The sequence below is a fragment of the Pan troglodytes genome, chromosome 16 (assembly GCF_028858775.2).
Source record: "Pan troglodytes isolate AG18354 chromosome 16, NHGRI_mPanTro3-v2.0_pri, whole genome shotgun sequence".
In the NCBI taxonomy this organism is placed as follows: Eukaryota; Metazoa; Chordata; class Mammalia; order Primates; family Hominidae; genus Pan; species Pan troglodytes.
In genome coordinates, this window is record NC_072414.2 from 11,611,234 (window position 1) to 11,628,138 (window position 16,905).

The 16,905-nt window shown below is 40.0% G+C and overlaps 1 protein-coding gene across 2 annotated transcripts; it reads right to left on the reverse strand.

Moving 5' to 3' along the window:
• Positions 1–1,668: 1,668 nt before the first annotated feature.
• MKRN3 (makorin ring finger protein 3) lies at positions 1,669–16,332 on the reverse strand. 2 transcript variants are annotated; one of them, XM_009428640.5, is made up of 2 exons: positions 14,831–16,332; positions 1,669–6,460 (listed from the first exon to the last, which is right to left on the reverse strand). In XM_009428640.5, the coding sequence occupies exons 1-2, from the start codon at positions 16,030–16,032 to the stop codon at positions 6,394–6,396; spliced, it is 1,269 nt and encodes a 422-aa protein (XP_009426915.1). In that variant the 5' UTR covers positions 16,033–16,332; the 3' UTR covers positions 1,669–6,393. The 2 variants fall into 2 exon arrangements, with proteins under 2 accessions (XP_009426915.1, XP_016783257.1); XM_016927768.4 differs by lacking the exon at positions 1,669–6,460 and adding an exon at positions 13,926–14,251.
• Between the last annotated feature and the right edge of the window lie 573 nt (positions 16,333–16,905).

The following is a 16,905-nucleotide window of genomic DNA, read 5'->3' on the forward strand; positions in this document are numbered from 1 at the left end:
TGGATTACTTGTGTTTAATTTCCAATATCGCTTTTTTATTTCTATTTATCTTGCTTGTTCTAGGTCAATTTTCACTTCTTTACCTTCTTCCAAATTTATTTTTATTCTTTTTCACAGATTTTTAGTCACTATTTCAATAATTTTTCAGAAAAACATCTTGTTTAGAGAGGCTCAGGAGAATATAGAATATTGAGTAGAAAGACCTGCATATCTGATTCACAGATTTTCTCACATGGCAATATCAGACAGTCCCAAGCCTGATCAGTAAACCTATGTCTATATCTGTAGGAGCACTGAGAGCCAGCTGTGGCATCATAGTGATTTAGCAGCAAAAAATCATTGCTGTGTCCTCACGATATTTACCTTAAACCACTTAAATTTTTCTCACTGCAGTCTAATCAAACACATTTTTCCCTCTTCACAAAAACTCACGCTCACAAAGGAACGAAATATTTTAACAATTGACATTCAATTTTAAGCTCTGCTTTATTTTGCATGCATATATATATATATACACACACACATATTCTCCTGTATTTATATATAGATATATACACACACTTACATATTAAAGTATGTTTATACACATTGGGTTGGGTGTGTACATATTTAGATATAGATAGATAGATAGATAGATGATAGATAAATTTCACCTATGTATGATTTTTCAGGAGACTTTTATGCACACACAAGCATAGACACCGTATCTGATTATCACTGCTGTTTTTTTTTTTTCCTCGAGACAGGGTCTTGCTCTGTCACCCAGTCTGGAGTGCAGTGGCGCAATCTTGGCTCACTGCAACCTCTGCCTCCGAGATTCAGGCAATTCTCCCGCCTCAGCCTCCCGAGTAGCTGGGATTGCACACACCCACAAACACACCCAGCTAATATTTGTATTTTTAGTAGAGATGGGGTTTCACCATGTCAGCCAGGCTGGTCTCAAACTCCTGACCTCAGATGATCTGCCCGTCTCGGCCTCCCAAAGTGCTGGGATTACAGGTGTGAGCCACCGTGCCAGGCCTATCACTGGTTTTATATACAAATGATTTATAAACTTTAGCACATGTATATTTCCTACTTGCCACAATATTTCCAGGTCAGGCCAAGCAAATTTCCTGTTTTTATGTTTGTTTACTTTTAAAATCTTGTTTTATAATATTCCATTGTATGTCTATGCTATTTTTTAACCAGTTAACTATTGTTGGATTTGTCTTTTCTAATTTTTTCTTTTTTTTTTTTTTGACACAGTCTGGCTCTGTCACACTGGCTAGAGTGCAGTGGCACCATCTTCACTCATATTTTTATATGTATTAAAAATATAAATGCAGATCCAAGATAAACCTAAAATAACATATATCAAAAAGATTAAAAACAAAATTATGAGTATAAAATATATATATGTGTCTCAGTCTCCAGTTTTGTTTTGGTTTTTTTGAGACAAAGTCTGGCCCTGTCATACGGGCTGGAATACAGTGGCACGATCTTGGCTCACTGCAACCTAAGCCTTCCAGGTTCAGGCCATTTTTGCGCCTCAGCCTCCCAAGTAGTTGGGACCACAGGTGTGCACCACCACCCCTGGCTAATTTTTGTATTGTATTTTTAGTAGAGACAGGGTTTCGACCATGTTGGCCAGGCTAGTCTGGAACTCCTGACCTCAAGTAAGCCCCTTGCCTCAGCCTCCCAAAGTGTTGCAATTATAGATGTGAGCCACTGCACCTGTTATAATGCAGGCTGAGATTAGCAAACTTGTACCTGAAAGATTTTGTATGTATAGAATAAACCTGCAAGTCACATTTTTAAAAAATAGAATGGCTTGGTCAATGTGTATGCATATGTGAATTCATGATTTGATTCTCATCGAATGTTCCTCCATGGAAATTGTACCAATTATACTCCTGCAAGCAATGTATGCCTATTCTCCCAACAGAGTGTGTTTTTAAACATCTGGGTTTTTGACAAATTGAGAGGAAACTGAAACTTCATCAGTTTTAATAAGTATTATTAGTGATGCTTGACAACTTTTCCCCTCCTTCAAACTATATGCATTTTGTTTATGTGCAAGAGGTATACTTTTTGTTAAGGTTTTTGTTGATTAAGAAGCCTTTATATATTATAGAAATAAATTCTCAACCCATTTTATGACTTTTTTTATAGTTTGATACTTTTTTAGGGGTGGGGAAGTTGCTCATGTCAAATTCATTAGCTCATTTTAAACTGGTTACATTTGTAAGGCAGAGCAATTGGTGTGAGTCCCGCCCTGCAGTCAGATGGGCAAGTCTATTAACTGTGTGCCATGGACATGTCTATGAGCCTCCCTCAGCTTCAGTGCTCTCAGCTGCTACAAGGGGTTAATAGTGACTACCTCTCGGGATGGTTGGAAGGATTAAATGGGATAAACCATCTCAGAACAGAGCCTGGCACACAGTAGACCCTATGCAGTTATTGCTACAATTATGGTCAAACTTTTAAGAGTTTTATAGAATATGTCATTGTAAGACATTCTTGACTCCAAGACTTTAAAATAAAAAGAAAATCCTTTCCTGGTTTTGTATTTGTCTGAAATTTTGATGTAAGTGGAATTTATACTGCTGTTAAAATATGATATTTGGAGCCCATGACTCCTGAATTCACCCAACAACCTTTATTAAATAATCCTGTTATTTTTATCTTTATCAACTCAATACATATGTCCATTTATGAACCTTTTTAGCATATATTTTTTATCAATTCAAGTCCCACTATCTGCTTTTCATTTTGCTGGCAATATGACACTGTTTGAAGACCTGGTAAAGTTCATTGAATGGATGCTTTTCAATTCTAAAATATTCTGGTCCTGTTGGCTTCCTGCCACCCCCCCCAACAGATCAACTTTCACAATAGTTTTTTGTTTAGTTATAAACAACTAGTTTGTACTTGTGTTGTTATGAGATACACACACACACACACAAACACACACACACGTTTTCATTTACGGTTCTTGGCTCATAACTCCCATAGCCCTTGTTACAGTCTTTTTAAAAAAATACTGCGTGTGTTAGGCTTCAGGAGCAGGCCTTAGGAAACAGAATCTCTCTGACCTTCTCCTGACCTCCTTTCACCCACCTCAAGGCAGGAGGATTCCAATCTCCCCCAACCTTTCTGATGTGGATCATAAGATCCTCATCTGATAAAGGGTCATACCCCCCATACCTTGGGGGAAGGAATGCTGATGTCATGAAGCTTCCATAAAAACCCCAGAGCACTGGGCTCAAAGGCTTCTGGATAGCTGAACACCAGGAGGTTCCTGGAGGGTGGCACTCCAGGAGGGCATGGGAGCTCCACCCCATTCCCCCATAGCTTCCTCAAATGCATCTCTTCATCTGCATCCTTTGTAATATCCTTTATAATAAATCAGTAAACATAAGTGTTTCACTGAGTTCTGTGAGCTGCTCCAGCAAATTAATCAAATCCAAAGAGTGGGTCGTGGGAATGCCAACTTGAAGCCCACTGGTCAGAAGTTCCAGAGGCCTGGACTTTGTGACTGGTGTCTAGGGAGTGGGGGGAGTCTTGAGGCCGGCCCCTCACCTGCGGGATCTGACACTATCTCCAGGTAGATAGCCTTGGAATTAAATTGGAGGATGCCCAGCTTGTGTCTGCTGCTTGGTGTGTGTGAAATGCCCCCACATTTAGCCACTGACATTTTCTGCATTGATGATTGTTGTGATTGAGAGCACAGGAAGGACACAGTTTAAGACTTTTCCCTAAGCATTACTTTATTAGAAATTTGGTAAATTCATTAAAAAATTGACACATTGGTGATGTTAAAGTTCCCTATCAAATTATATAGTATATATTATCATTTAAGTATTTATGGTTTCCTGAAGGCACTTAACACATTTTTAAATTTATTCCCAGTTTTTATTTATTCCTAAATTTAAAGTACATGGTTCTTGTGTACTTTAAATTATTGTGATAACAAAAATAGGCATTTCATTACATTTTCTATATTATACGAAACTTATCCACATTTATTATTTTTCTCCTAGAATTTTACTGATTTTTATTTTTTAAAGTTTTACAGAAATTTTCAGATTTTCAACATACAACATCTCAGAGAGAGGAATTTAAATCCTTCTTTGAAGGATGTATCATTTATATGTCTCATTTTTTGGCCTTGTATACAATTGCATTGATTGATACATCAAAATAATAACAGTGAAGAAAGGAGAGAAAAATCTAATTGTTTTTGCCTGATCAAAAGAGATGATTATATGATTACCTTTTTTTGGCTAATTAAATAAATACAATGCTGAAATATTTTTATTCTAATATTTTCTTAAAATTTTGCATCATTATTCATAAACTTGATCATTAGTTTGCATGTATTTGTGAATGTGTGTGTGTGTTCACTACCTTAGTTACACTCTGATATAAAATTACGTGTCATTCATAATTAAACAAGTCAGTGACCCTTCCTTCCATTTTAAACTTCTGGATTGTGTTACATAGCACTTTAATGATTTGTTCTTTAAACGTTTTATGACAATCCCTATTAAAATTGTGATAACCATTTTATTAATTTTATGTTAACTAGTAGGTTACATTGTCATGTTTTGTAGCCAATGTTTGATAAATTATAAATGTCTGGAAAATCATCAATTTCAGTTTTGCAATCAATCTTCATCTGGTTGAGTGATTTCTTATGTTTGTTTAATAGAATATCTGTTGTGAATTCCTCCTATTGAATGTGTGTATGTGATTTTGTTTTTATTTTTTCTCATTTTCCTCATTAATTTAGTTAGTGGTTTATCTATTTTATTAATTGTTTTCAAAGTCTCAGCCTTTATATTTAATATTTTAATCTTTCTATATTTTTTATTTCTTTTCATTAGTTATGTGTTTTTGTGTGTTCATTTCTCAAAAATTTAGATTTGGGTAATATACACATATAAATATATTTATGCCCTAAATAGCTGTATTATATACACTAAAGCAAATTGATCACAAATTTGGGAGATATATGAAGTTGCTTATATGATTATTTCCTTTGATATATTAAGAAAAAATATTTTTTCATATTGTACCATCTTTGTTTTCCTGGAATATAATCCACTACTTCCTGAAGTCTTATTTTTTAACAGTGCTATTCTTTCACTTTCTAATATTTCATTTCATATTTTTTGCATCAATATTTATAAATGAGATAGATCTCTAGTTATTTTTGTATTATACTATGTTGGTACTATGGTTTGAATGTGTCCCCCCAAGAGCATGTGTTGGAAACTTAATCCCCAATGTAACAGTGTTGGAAGGTAAGGCCTAATGGGAAATGTTGAGGTAATGAGAGCTCTACCCTCATGAATGGATTAATACCAATTATAAAAGGGCTTGAAGTTTTGAGTTCAGGCTATTGCTCTCTTCACTCTCATTGCCCTTTTGCCACAGGATGGTGCAACAAGAAGGCCTTCACCAGATATTGGCCCCTCAATCTTAGATTTCCCAGCCTCCATAACAATAAGCCAATAAACTTCTGTTCATTGTAAACTACCCAGTCTCAGGCACAGAGGGGCCCCAGTTTATGACGGTTCAACTTATGATTACTCAACTTTATGATGGGTGTATCAGGACATAACCCCAATGTAAATCAATGAGCATCTGGACTTAACAATGGTTTGACTTATGATTTTTTTGTCTTTATAATGGGTTTATAGGGACATTAAATGCATTTTCAACTATGATATTTTCTACTTATGATGAGTTTATTGGGACACAGCCCCATCATAAGTCAAGGAGCATGTGTATTTTGTTATAGCAGCACAAAATGAACTAGAACTGGCAATATTTTGATACCATGTTATATACCATTCATAAGTTATATAGGTGCACCTTTATTTTATGAAATAGTGCCTCTCAGTCTGTTTGTGTTGCTATAAAGAAATGCCTGAGGATGGGTAATTTATTTAAAATACAGGTTTCTTTGGCTTATGGTTCTGGAGACTGTACAAGAAGCATGGCACCAACACCTGCTTCTGGTGAGAACTTCAGGCAACTTCCACCCATGCCAGAAAGGGAAGGGGAGTAGGCATCACATGGCAAGAGAGAAACCCAGAGAGAAGAGGAGGAAATGCCAAGGTCTTTTAACAACCAGTTCTCTAGAGAACTCAAGAGTAAGAACTCACTCATCTCTGCAAGAATGGCACCAAGCCATTCATGAGGGATGCACCCCAATATTCCCAACACCTCCCACCAAGCCCCACCTCCAACACTGGTTATCAAATTACAATATGAGACTCGGTGGGGCCAAAGATACCATATCCAAACCATGGCATTCTGCCCCGACCCCCTAAAACTCAGGTTCTTCTCACATTGCCAGATAAAATCATCCTATCAACAAAGTCTTAACTTGGTCCAGCATCAACTCAAAAGTCCAAAGTCCAAAGTCTCATCTGAGACTCCAGGCAAGTTCTTTACAGCTGTGAACCTGTAAAATAAAAAACAAGATATTTACTTCCAAGATACAAATGTGATACAGGCATTGGTTAGACATTCCCATTCCAAAAGGGAGAAATCAGCCTAAAGAAAGAGGTAATACTCCCCACATTAAGTCTAGAACTCAGAAGGGCAGACATAAAAACTTAAAGCCCCAAAATGTTCTCCTTTGACTCCATGTCCCACATCCTGGGCACAACAGTATGAAGTGTGGGCTCCCAAGGCCTTGGGCAGCCCTGTCCCCGTGGCTTTGATGTGTGAAGCCCATGTGGCTCTTATCATGTACTGGAATCCAATGCTTGCGGCTTTTCCATGCTGAGAGTGCATGCTGCTAGTGACTCTAGAATTCTGGGGTCTGGAGGATGGCAACCTTACTCCCTCAGCTCCACTAGGTGGTGCCTGGTGGAGACACTACATGGGGGCTCGAACCCACAAAGAACTCAGCCAATCTCACACTGTGTGCCTGCCGTCTTAGCACCACATGGAAGCCCCAAACATTACACCTTGCACCCTCTGAAGCAGTGGTCTAAACAGTAGCTTGAGCCCTTTCAGCTTTAGCTGTGGTCCGAGCAGCCAGGATGTGGGAAGCAGCTTCCCAAGATTGCACAGGGCAGCAGCACCCTGGGCCTGGCCCAGAAGTCATCTGTCCTCCTAGGCCTGTGGACCTGTAATGGGAGGAGTAAACTCAAAGATTCTGAAATGCCTTTGGACTTTTTTCACTGTTCTATTACCAACTGGCTCTCTTTTACCTGTGCTAATCTTTCCAGCAGCGGTTGTTCAGCTGCCGCCCCTCAGATTTCCTCTCCTAAAAAATGCTCTTTCCTTCTCTTTTGCATGGACAGGCTTGAGTTTTCCAAATTTTTATGCTCTGTATCCCTTTTAACCAAAAGTTCCAACTTTAAGTCCTTCCTTTGCTCCCAATCTGTTGATTGTTGGATGCAGCCACACCACTTCTTGAATGCTTTGCTGCTTAGAAATTTCTTCTGCCAGATACTTTAGGCCATCACTCTTAAGTTCAGCTTTCCACAAAGTGCTAGTGTATACACAACGCAGCCAAATTATTTGCTAGGGTATAACTTTGCTTCAGTTCCCAGTAAGTTCCTCATTTCCATCTGAGACCTCCTCAGCATGTCCTTTATTGTCTGTATTTCTATCAGCATTTTGGTCACAACCAGTCTCTAGGAAGTTACAAGTTTTCCCTTCCTATCTTCTTCTGAGCCCTCTAGACTCTTCCAGCCTCTGTCATTACCCAGTTCCAAAGCTGCTTCCAAATGTTTAGGTATTTTTATAGCAACGTTCCACTCCTCAGTACCAATTTTCTGTCTTAGTCCATTTTTGTTTCTATAAAGGAATATATGAAACTGAATATAATTTTTAAAAGAAGCTTATTTGGCTTATGGTTCCGGAGTCTGTAAAAAAAAATCATGGCACCAGCCGGGTGTGGTGGCTCATGCCTGTAATCTCAGTGCTTTTGGAGGCCCAGTCGGGTGGATCACCTGAGGTCAGGAGTTCGAGACCAGCCTGACCAACATGGTGAAACCCCGTCTCTACTAAAAATACAAAAATTAGCTGGGCGTGGTGGCGGGCACCTGTAATCCCAGCTACTCGGGAGGCTAAGGCAGGAGAATTGCATGAACCCCTGAGGCAGAGGTTGCAGTGAGCCAAGAGTGTACCATTGCCCTCCAGCCTGGACAACAAGAGCAAAAATCCATCTCAAAAAACAAACAAACAAAAAAAAAAGCGTGGCACCAATATTTGCTTCTGGTGAGGGCCTCAGCAAGTTTTCACTCATGATGAAAGAGGAAGAGGAGAAGACATCACATCATGAAAGAGGGGGCAAAGGAGTTGCCAGGTTCTTTTCCTATTTTTTTAGAGACAGGGTCTCACTCTGCAGCCCAGACCGGAGTGCAGTGGTACAATCATAGCTCGCTGCAACCACGACCTCCTGGGCTCAATCAGTCCTCCCTCCTCAACATCCTGATTAGCTAGGACTACAGGCATGTACCACCATGTCTGGTTAATTGTTTCTATTTTTTTTGTAGAGATGGGGTCTCACTATGTTGTCCAGGCTGGTCCAAACTCCTGGCCTCAAGCATTCCTTATGCCTCTGTCTCCCAAAGTGTTAGGATTACAGGCATGAGCCACTGTGCCCAGCCTAGGCTCTTTTCAACAACCAGTTCTAATGGGAATTCAGAGTGAAAATTCACTCACTTCCGTGAGGAGAGCAGCCAGCCATTCATGAAGGATCTGCTCCCATTACTCAAACACCTCCTACTGGGCCCCACCTCCAACACTGTGGATCAAATTTCAACACGAGACTTGGCGGGCTAAATAAACCATATCCAAACCATAGCAGTTCTGTATACTGAATGTCTGTGTATCTCCAAAATTTCTACGGTGAAATCTAATCTCTAAGGTAATGGTATTAGGAGATGGGACCTTTGGAAGGTGTTGGAGTCATGACGGTGGAGGCCTCATATGTGGAATTAGTGCCCTTAATAAAAGAGGTTCCAATTTGCCAGCTCAAATGGTATATACAGCTTTGTGTCTAAGCCCCCACAACTGTGATTCCCTCATCGTTTGTATTGTATTGTATTCTTGATGAACTTGCATAAAACTTTCACTATAACGTTATCATATGACATTGCTTCAAGCACTTCTCCACTGAAAAACAAACTACCCATAAAAAAGAAAACAAATATATTTATGTAATTATTTATAGTTTTTAATACATTTTATTGTACATTAAAACAGCACAATTAAAGGGGTCCCAATGAGGTTGGTAGTGCCTTCCACTATGTGAGGACACTAAGAAGATGGTCATCTACGAACCAAGCTGCCGGTGCCATGCTCTTAAACCTCTCAGCCTCCAGAACTGTGAGAAATAAATTTATGTTGCTTATAAGCCACTTAGTTTATGATATTTTTTAACAGTAGCTCAAATGGACTAAGAAATGGTTTATGCAGCATTGCAATATATTTTACTTAAATGTTTAAGTAAATTTCAGGGGATAATGTCTTCTGTTTCTTTCTGTGTGGAGTAGGGAGTAAGTGCATTTTAGACAACTTCTTTTTTTGTTGTTGTTAGTAATAGGTTTGTTCAGATTTGTCTTCTGGATTGATGTTTGGAAATTTATATTTATGTTGAAACTGTTAAATTTTGTTTCATATTTTCAAGTACATTTCCCTCAGGTATAACAAGGATTTATTTCCCATTTCTTTAGTGTCTTTTTAGCTCTAATTACCTCTGATTAACATTTCCTATTTTAATTGCACTTTATCCTTTATTTTTTAAGTTAGTGGTTTATCTGTTTACTAATTATTTTTACAAAAAAAAAATCAGCCTTTACATTTTCATTCTCTGTTCAACAAATTTTTAGTTTAATATTTCCTAATTCCTCCTGCTTACCTTAGTTGTGTTTGTATGTGTTTGTGTATATGTGTGCATGTGTTCATGCTGTGGTCTTTTTAAAATTTAGGTTTGAATACCTAGTTAATTAGGCTCTTTGTTTTTAAGACAATATACATTAGTATTTAAAATTAGGAGTTATACTCTGAGTACAGATCCAGAAGTATCCTGTATATTACGGTATGTATAATTTGTCATTGTCATATTATATTCTTCTAAATGATTTTGAATTCACTCCTACATCAAATTATTTATGAGAGACAATTAAAAGTGGTAGTAGCTTATTTTCTTTTCTTGTTTTTTGTTTGAGACTGAGTCTTGCTCTGTTGCCCGGGCTGGAGTGCAGTGGCGCGATCTTGGCTCACTGCAAGCTCTGCCTCCCAGGTTCATGCCATTCTCCTGCTTCAGCCTCCTGAATAGCTGGGACTACAGGCACCTGCCACCAACTCCGGCTAATTTTTTTTTTTTTTTTTTTTTGTATTTTTAGTAGAGACAGGGTTTCACTGTGTTAGCCAGGATGGTCTCGATCTCCTGACCTCGTGATCCGCCCGCCTCGGCCTCCCAAAGTGCTGGGATTACAAGTGTGAGCCACTGTGCCCAGCCGGTAGTAGCTTATTTTCTCATATTGACCTCAGAAAATGTTACCTGTACTACTTTTATATCTAGATCTAATTGACAGTTTCACTGTACTCTATTTCACAATTATTTTTGTTATTGTTCCATTAATATTGGAAAATGTGATATATATTTTCAAGGCAAAAATTGACATGAATTAGTTTACTTCTTTGCACTAGTACTGGGTTATTTCCCACACATCCCTGTTCCCAGCCCTACCCTAACTCTATCCCACACTGAAGTTGTAGTTTAGTATTAGCTGTGACAACAGAAACCATGCCTCTATGACGTTTGGAAAACTGTAAAATGGAAGAGCATATGGACATAGACTACAGACTGAAAATGTTTCCCTGTCAGTGAAATTCAGTGAATTGATTTAGTGACATGTGAGCCATGAGACAAAGTGATTTCCATATCTTCAAAGGGGAGGAATTACTAGGTAAATTTCTCTTAGTATATTTGCATGTGTGGATATCCATCAAATCGAGACACATGAAACCTAAGCAAAGCAAACCTGACTTGTTTTAGGCTTTTTAAGTTGTAGCTGAAATGATACCATTTTTGTGGACCCCAGGGCTGAGTCCTTGAGTCCTCATAGGGGCGAGGGCCAGCACACACTCTGAATCACTCACAGAGCAGACCTTTGTGTGGCAAAGGCTTCTTTGTTCCTGACTGCAACAGGGGAGTGGTCAGATCGTGGGAAAGCCCTTGGTAACATTTCACCCAGACTTGGTGGCAGTAATACTTCTGTTATTTGACATTTTTCTGAATGAACTGATGAGGGAACAAGGAATCCCATATATTCTAAAAATGTCCCTTTGTTATTTTCCTCACCTAGAACTCTGCCAAAAATATGTATTTCTTTTGTTATATTTTAAGTAATTGAATAGCACATATTTAGTTTCAAATGAATAATTTTTGCTGAAAAAATACTTCATCTTTTTGAAATTATGAATGTGAGGGTAATATACCCCTTGCTTACCAAAATAATCATTAAATGATAACATTACATTAATACAAGTTCCAGAGATTCTCAAAAAGAAAATCTTGGTGATTAATTTCTGTGCAATCACCTTTTCATGTCCAAAAATATGCACAAATCTCACATCTATATATAATCACTAAAAAAAAAACCTATGTTTCAAGCTTTTTGTCCAGACTATATTTGATCCTCACAACAATCCTGCAAAAGTAGGTGGAACTGTACCCATTTCTCATATGAAGAAACTGAAGTACAGAAAATTTAAGTAACTTGCTTAGACTGTGAAACTGAATGGCTGGTAAGAAGCAGAGTCAGGATTCTAACTATCCTTGGTCTCTCAAGCCACTTTATTTTCTACTGACCATTGTCCTACTATAAATACTGAACTTTATGATTATCTGGTTCAAGATACTATTTGAATAAAAACACGGTATTTCACAATGCAGGCAAGTGTACATTTGGAGAAACTTTCCACAGCTTTCTGGGCTCAGCTTAAAAACCCCTCTCTGAAAGCTTTGCCACTATTTTCTGAGACTTTGGTGTTGGCACAGTCTTTGAGAGTGCACCATCTGGTCTCATTCTTTGGTTGTTTAGTTCATCTAATCTCTCTTTCTCCTGCACGACTGCAGGGCAGGGACCTCAGATGTTTGGAATTTATTTGGAATCTGTCACTCACCTTGCATGCCAGTGATAGTCAGGCAACAAGGGTGTCCTGATTGGTGAATTCTTTGGCTAAGAGGAATCAAGAGGAAAGGAATATGGCAAAAGGTCCAGGCAAATAGGCTGAGGTACTTACTAGGAGAACCAGGAGTCATGTAAGAAGGGAGAGGCAATGTAAAAGTATAGGAGGCTGAGGCACACTCTGAAGCAGTGGACTAAAATCACTGAGCTGGCAGCCTATAGATAAAAGCCCCATGGCTCCTACATTCTGTGGGAGCTTATTCATGTCCATCTTTGCTCCACTTGGCTGAATCATCCATATTTAAAGGCTGTACTTGCATCTCCAGCAGCTACATTCAGCTGGTGGACCTGCTCCTAGTGAACATGGTAAGTGCGAGTACTCTGGACAAATACTGCTTGAGTTCCAGTCTTTGTTCCACTAATTCACAGCTATGGGTCATAAACTCTACGGGCAAAACCTTTAAATTCTCTATTATTTACCTCATCATGATAATGAGAAAAATTATAGCAAGTACCACATTAGGTAGTTCTGACAAATTCATCCTTTTGCATGCAAAGTACATGGTATAAACTCTGTAAATGTGCCATCTTTGTTGGACAGTCAGGACAGGGTGAATAACCTGGGACTCAAGATTCAGACTCCCAGCATATTTTTCAGCTACTTCAGCCAAGATAAGTGCATTTGCAGTTGATGCAGATCATACATTGTACAGGTAAATCATTAAAATGGCATCATTCTCTTTCACATTCATTTTTTCTTTGCTTGTTTGGTTACTAAAAAGGTGTATTAAAATTGTCCACTAAGAGTCTGGATTTAGGATTTTCATCAGTTGTGTATCTGATACAATGTTATTAAATGTATACAAAATTTGAATAGTTATATATTCCTGTGAATTACAATTTAATGTTTATGTATCATTCCTTTTTATCTCCAGCAAAGTGTTTATCCTTACTATAAACTTTGTCTACAATCAAGACAGTCACAGCACCTGTTCGGCTTTTTCCCATCCTACTACTTTGAGTGTTTCTGTATTTTTATGTTGTGTGTATTTTAAACAGGATGTTTCATTCTGATTGTAATGAAGTCTTATAGGCTTTGACTTTCAGTCTTTAAACTGCTTTCATTTAATCTAATTAAGTTGTATGTAAATTTTCTATATTACTCTTACACTTAGTTTTTAGTGCTTTCTATATTTTATTATCTTTCCATTCTTTTATTCTCATTGGTTTTAATATTTTTGTTCTATTTTCCCTTTTATAATCTTGTTACTTTTATGTTGAACTCTTTTGTCAAAAGCCCCTTGTTGGGAAAGTCTAGAGACTTTGTATATCAAATACAAAGCACTGTGCCTCTGAGCCTAGGATTTGCTGTTACAAAGAATTAATGAGAAGGTGGCTAAACTGCATAGGAACACCATTTCTGTATTTATAGAGTAAGCTATTAATGCCATTGTAAGAATTATCAATATAGTGCTTTGTAAGTCCTCTAAGATCTGCATCTGTCACATTTGGCCAGACCCACTTGAACAGTCCTTTTCATTAGATGCTAATTACTGGCTTCTGTGCGAGGGACAGAAAGATTATTCACACAACTCACATCCACACAACAGCCAATCCTGTTAGGCTTTGACCTTCAGCTTTCAGCTCTGTATTTACTTTATTACATAAACATAAATATTATATTGTGATGTATATTCTTTTATATATTTTTTCAAATACATAACTCTTATACATATATATTTTTATATATATATAATTCTTAAATATATATTTCCAAATATAAATTATTTCATGTCAAGCTAAACAGGATAAAAACATGTAAACATATACACTTGGTTTTGGTCAAGTAAAACACAAAATCACAAGTTCATCACAGTTTAACAAGTGCACTTGAAGGGGAAGGAGGGAAAGAACAAACTGTAAACAAACAGATGAGCAGCTGCAAAGCCCTGCAAGGGTCCATTTGTTAAGGCTATTATAGCACAAAGCTACTAGTTCAATTAAAACTTCTCCTTTCATTCTGCCACATTTACTCTTGAAGGTCTTCAAAATAAGTGTGGAAATTCAGTAAACACTACACTAGAACTGAGTTAATCCTGTTGACAACAGAGATGACAAAGAAAAGCCATAAGCTGACATTGATATTAATTTCACCAAAACAGTAACTTTAAGGACTTATTTTTTAACACAGATAATCACCATAATCCTAGGGGGAAAGATATGCAGAATAGACAAGAAAACAGAAGCACTGCCTCAACAGCCCCTGAAAGCAGTAAGAGTGTCAACACAGGGAAAACAGGCAATAGCAGACGACAGAACCTCAGCAGACTAGACCACATGCCACAGCACGATGCTACAGAATCAAATTGAAATATTCTTCCAGCTCATAATGAAGCAAGTCCCACTGGTCCTCAGAGAAGGGTAACTCATCTCTCAGTGAAAGAAACCGCTTAAACAACAGACTGGCCAGCTGAAGCACGACAAGCTCCTTCTTAATGCTTTTATAGAGCATGTTGCCCTCTCCCATTCGCACAGGCTCCACAAGTTGATGCCAGTATGCGCTGAATGACCCACCACCTGGCCCAGGAGGCTCATCTCCCCAGCCCTCAGGGTATTCATGCTTGTAAAAGCATGTGTCTCCAAATGGGCAGTTACCCCTGCCTTCCGCAAAATACCTGCAGGCCTTGTTGCTCATTGCCTCCTTGTATTGCTGAATAAGTTTCTGCTTCTCTTCCTCCTCCTCCACCCAGAACTCACTGGGAATGACCAATTCGGAGGTGACCCTGCACTGTGGGCAAGACTTGACGATCCTGTTCTCAAACTGTCTGGCACTTCTCCACCTGCGGATACACCTAATACAGAAGGAATGGTTGCAATTGGAAAGAATGCCAAAGCGGCGGTCATTGGGGTTGGCCTTCTCATAGACAACCTCCATGCAGATGCCACACACCTTGTCCATACCACGCTGCACAGCAAACGAGAGTTCCATATCTTTCTCGTGTGCTTCAATGCAGGCCCTCATATGTTCTTCCCTCTGGGCAGCATCCATGGGGTGCAAGGTCTGCAGCCCACACATGTCGCATATGTCTCCATGGAGGTACATACAGCTCTCCCCACGAAAGCAAACTCCCCTGGAAGCATAATAGCAAAACCGCAACCCACTGCCCACAGCCATCTGCTTCCTCTCAGTCTCTGAGCTCTGTAGAGGAGCCTCGGGGGCAGATGCAACCCAGCGGCCCCGGTAGGGCTGCCCTGGAACAAACTCAATGGCATCCGCCCAGCTTTCTACACCTGCTCCTCCAGCAGCTCCACGGTCTGCATTGTCTCTCTCCGCTTCAAAGAAACCCCTTTCAGCAGCCGAGCCAATCACAGGCAAGGAAAGGGAGGATGCAGCCGGGGGGGCTTCCGCCACTTCCTGAGTCGGGGGCTCGATGTGCGCAGCCGTGCTAGGGCCTCCACCTGCAGAGGCCCCAGGCGGCAAAACGCCGCCCTCAGTGGCCATCTTCCGACCAGAAAGGTCGTGCGAATAGCGACAGTTCTCCCCCTCCTTGCACTGCCCATGTATATAATACCTGCAGATGATCTGCTTTGTCCAAATGCCGCTGCTTCGGCTCGGCAACGGACTGGGCCAGGCTCCTCCTCCTGAGGCTGGGGCAGGCCTCAGGCCTCCTCTGCGGAGGTGGGCAGGGACTGGAGCTACAGGGAAGGGGGCCCAGCCCCTTGCCGCATGTGGCAGGGCTGAATCTGGAGCAGCAGATTCCCCGGAGGGCTCACAGACGGGAAGGTCCGGCCCAGACACACCCTCCCTTGCTGCCTCAGCACCTGCCTGGGCCCCGGCTGCCTCGTGGGCTTCTGAGGGAGCTGCAGGCTCTTCCATGGCTGCTTTGGCACCCCGAAATGGTGCCAGAACCTCTCCGGTATTTTTTCTTTATGGGCTTGAGGCCCGGAATGGCGGCCGCGCTCGGAGGCTTCTCTAGGGGAAGTGTGCATCTCTTTTTCCTTCCCCCCTGCTTTTGGGTCCCTCTGACTGTGTGTTCCTACCTACTTCCGGGCACAGGCATCATGGCGGACACTTCCTGTTGGGGCAACGTACGTGCTCTGCCTGGTTTTTACCGCAATTTTCCAATCTGACATATTTTTTCGTTCACACAGGCGGGGACCAACCCAGCCCCTTTTGTCTGCCTTCTGCCTCTGCTTCGCTGTGTTCCGGCAGTCCCTAAGTCCCTTCTCACACGATTTCCTCAGGAGAATGAGGTTTTACTTTAATCTCTTCTGGTTTCGGTCATGCACGCTTCGTTGTATTTTCGTATCTGTCTGCCTTAAAAAATATATAATCCTATAGATTCTGAAACATTTCATCCATGAATTACATAAATTCTTTTTTGATTCACTCCATCTTATGTCTGTGGTTTTTTTCTTTTAATGCCCGATCGCGGCGGAAAGCTTTTTTCAATTCGTTCGGTTGACAAGGCGCCGTTTCTTTTGGTCTTTGTTTTCTGGGATTTCTGAGGGCTTACATTGGATACGCTTTTCACCAGCAAGGCATTAGCAGAGAGCACTTCTGATCCGAGGCTAAGTTAGCACCTTTCAGATGTCTTTCTTTATTGTGATTACTATGCTCATTTTCCCACTGTGTTAGAAGCGCCAGACTTCAACCAGTCCTGATGCTGGCCTAATAAGACACTGTCCCCTGCATGACCCAGGCTTTTATTTTCTCTACTGGTTTAATTCATGGCAGCCCTTTGTTTCC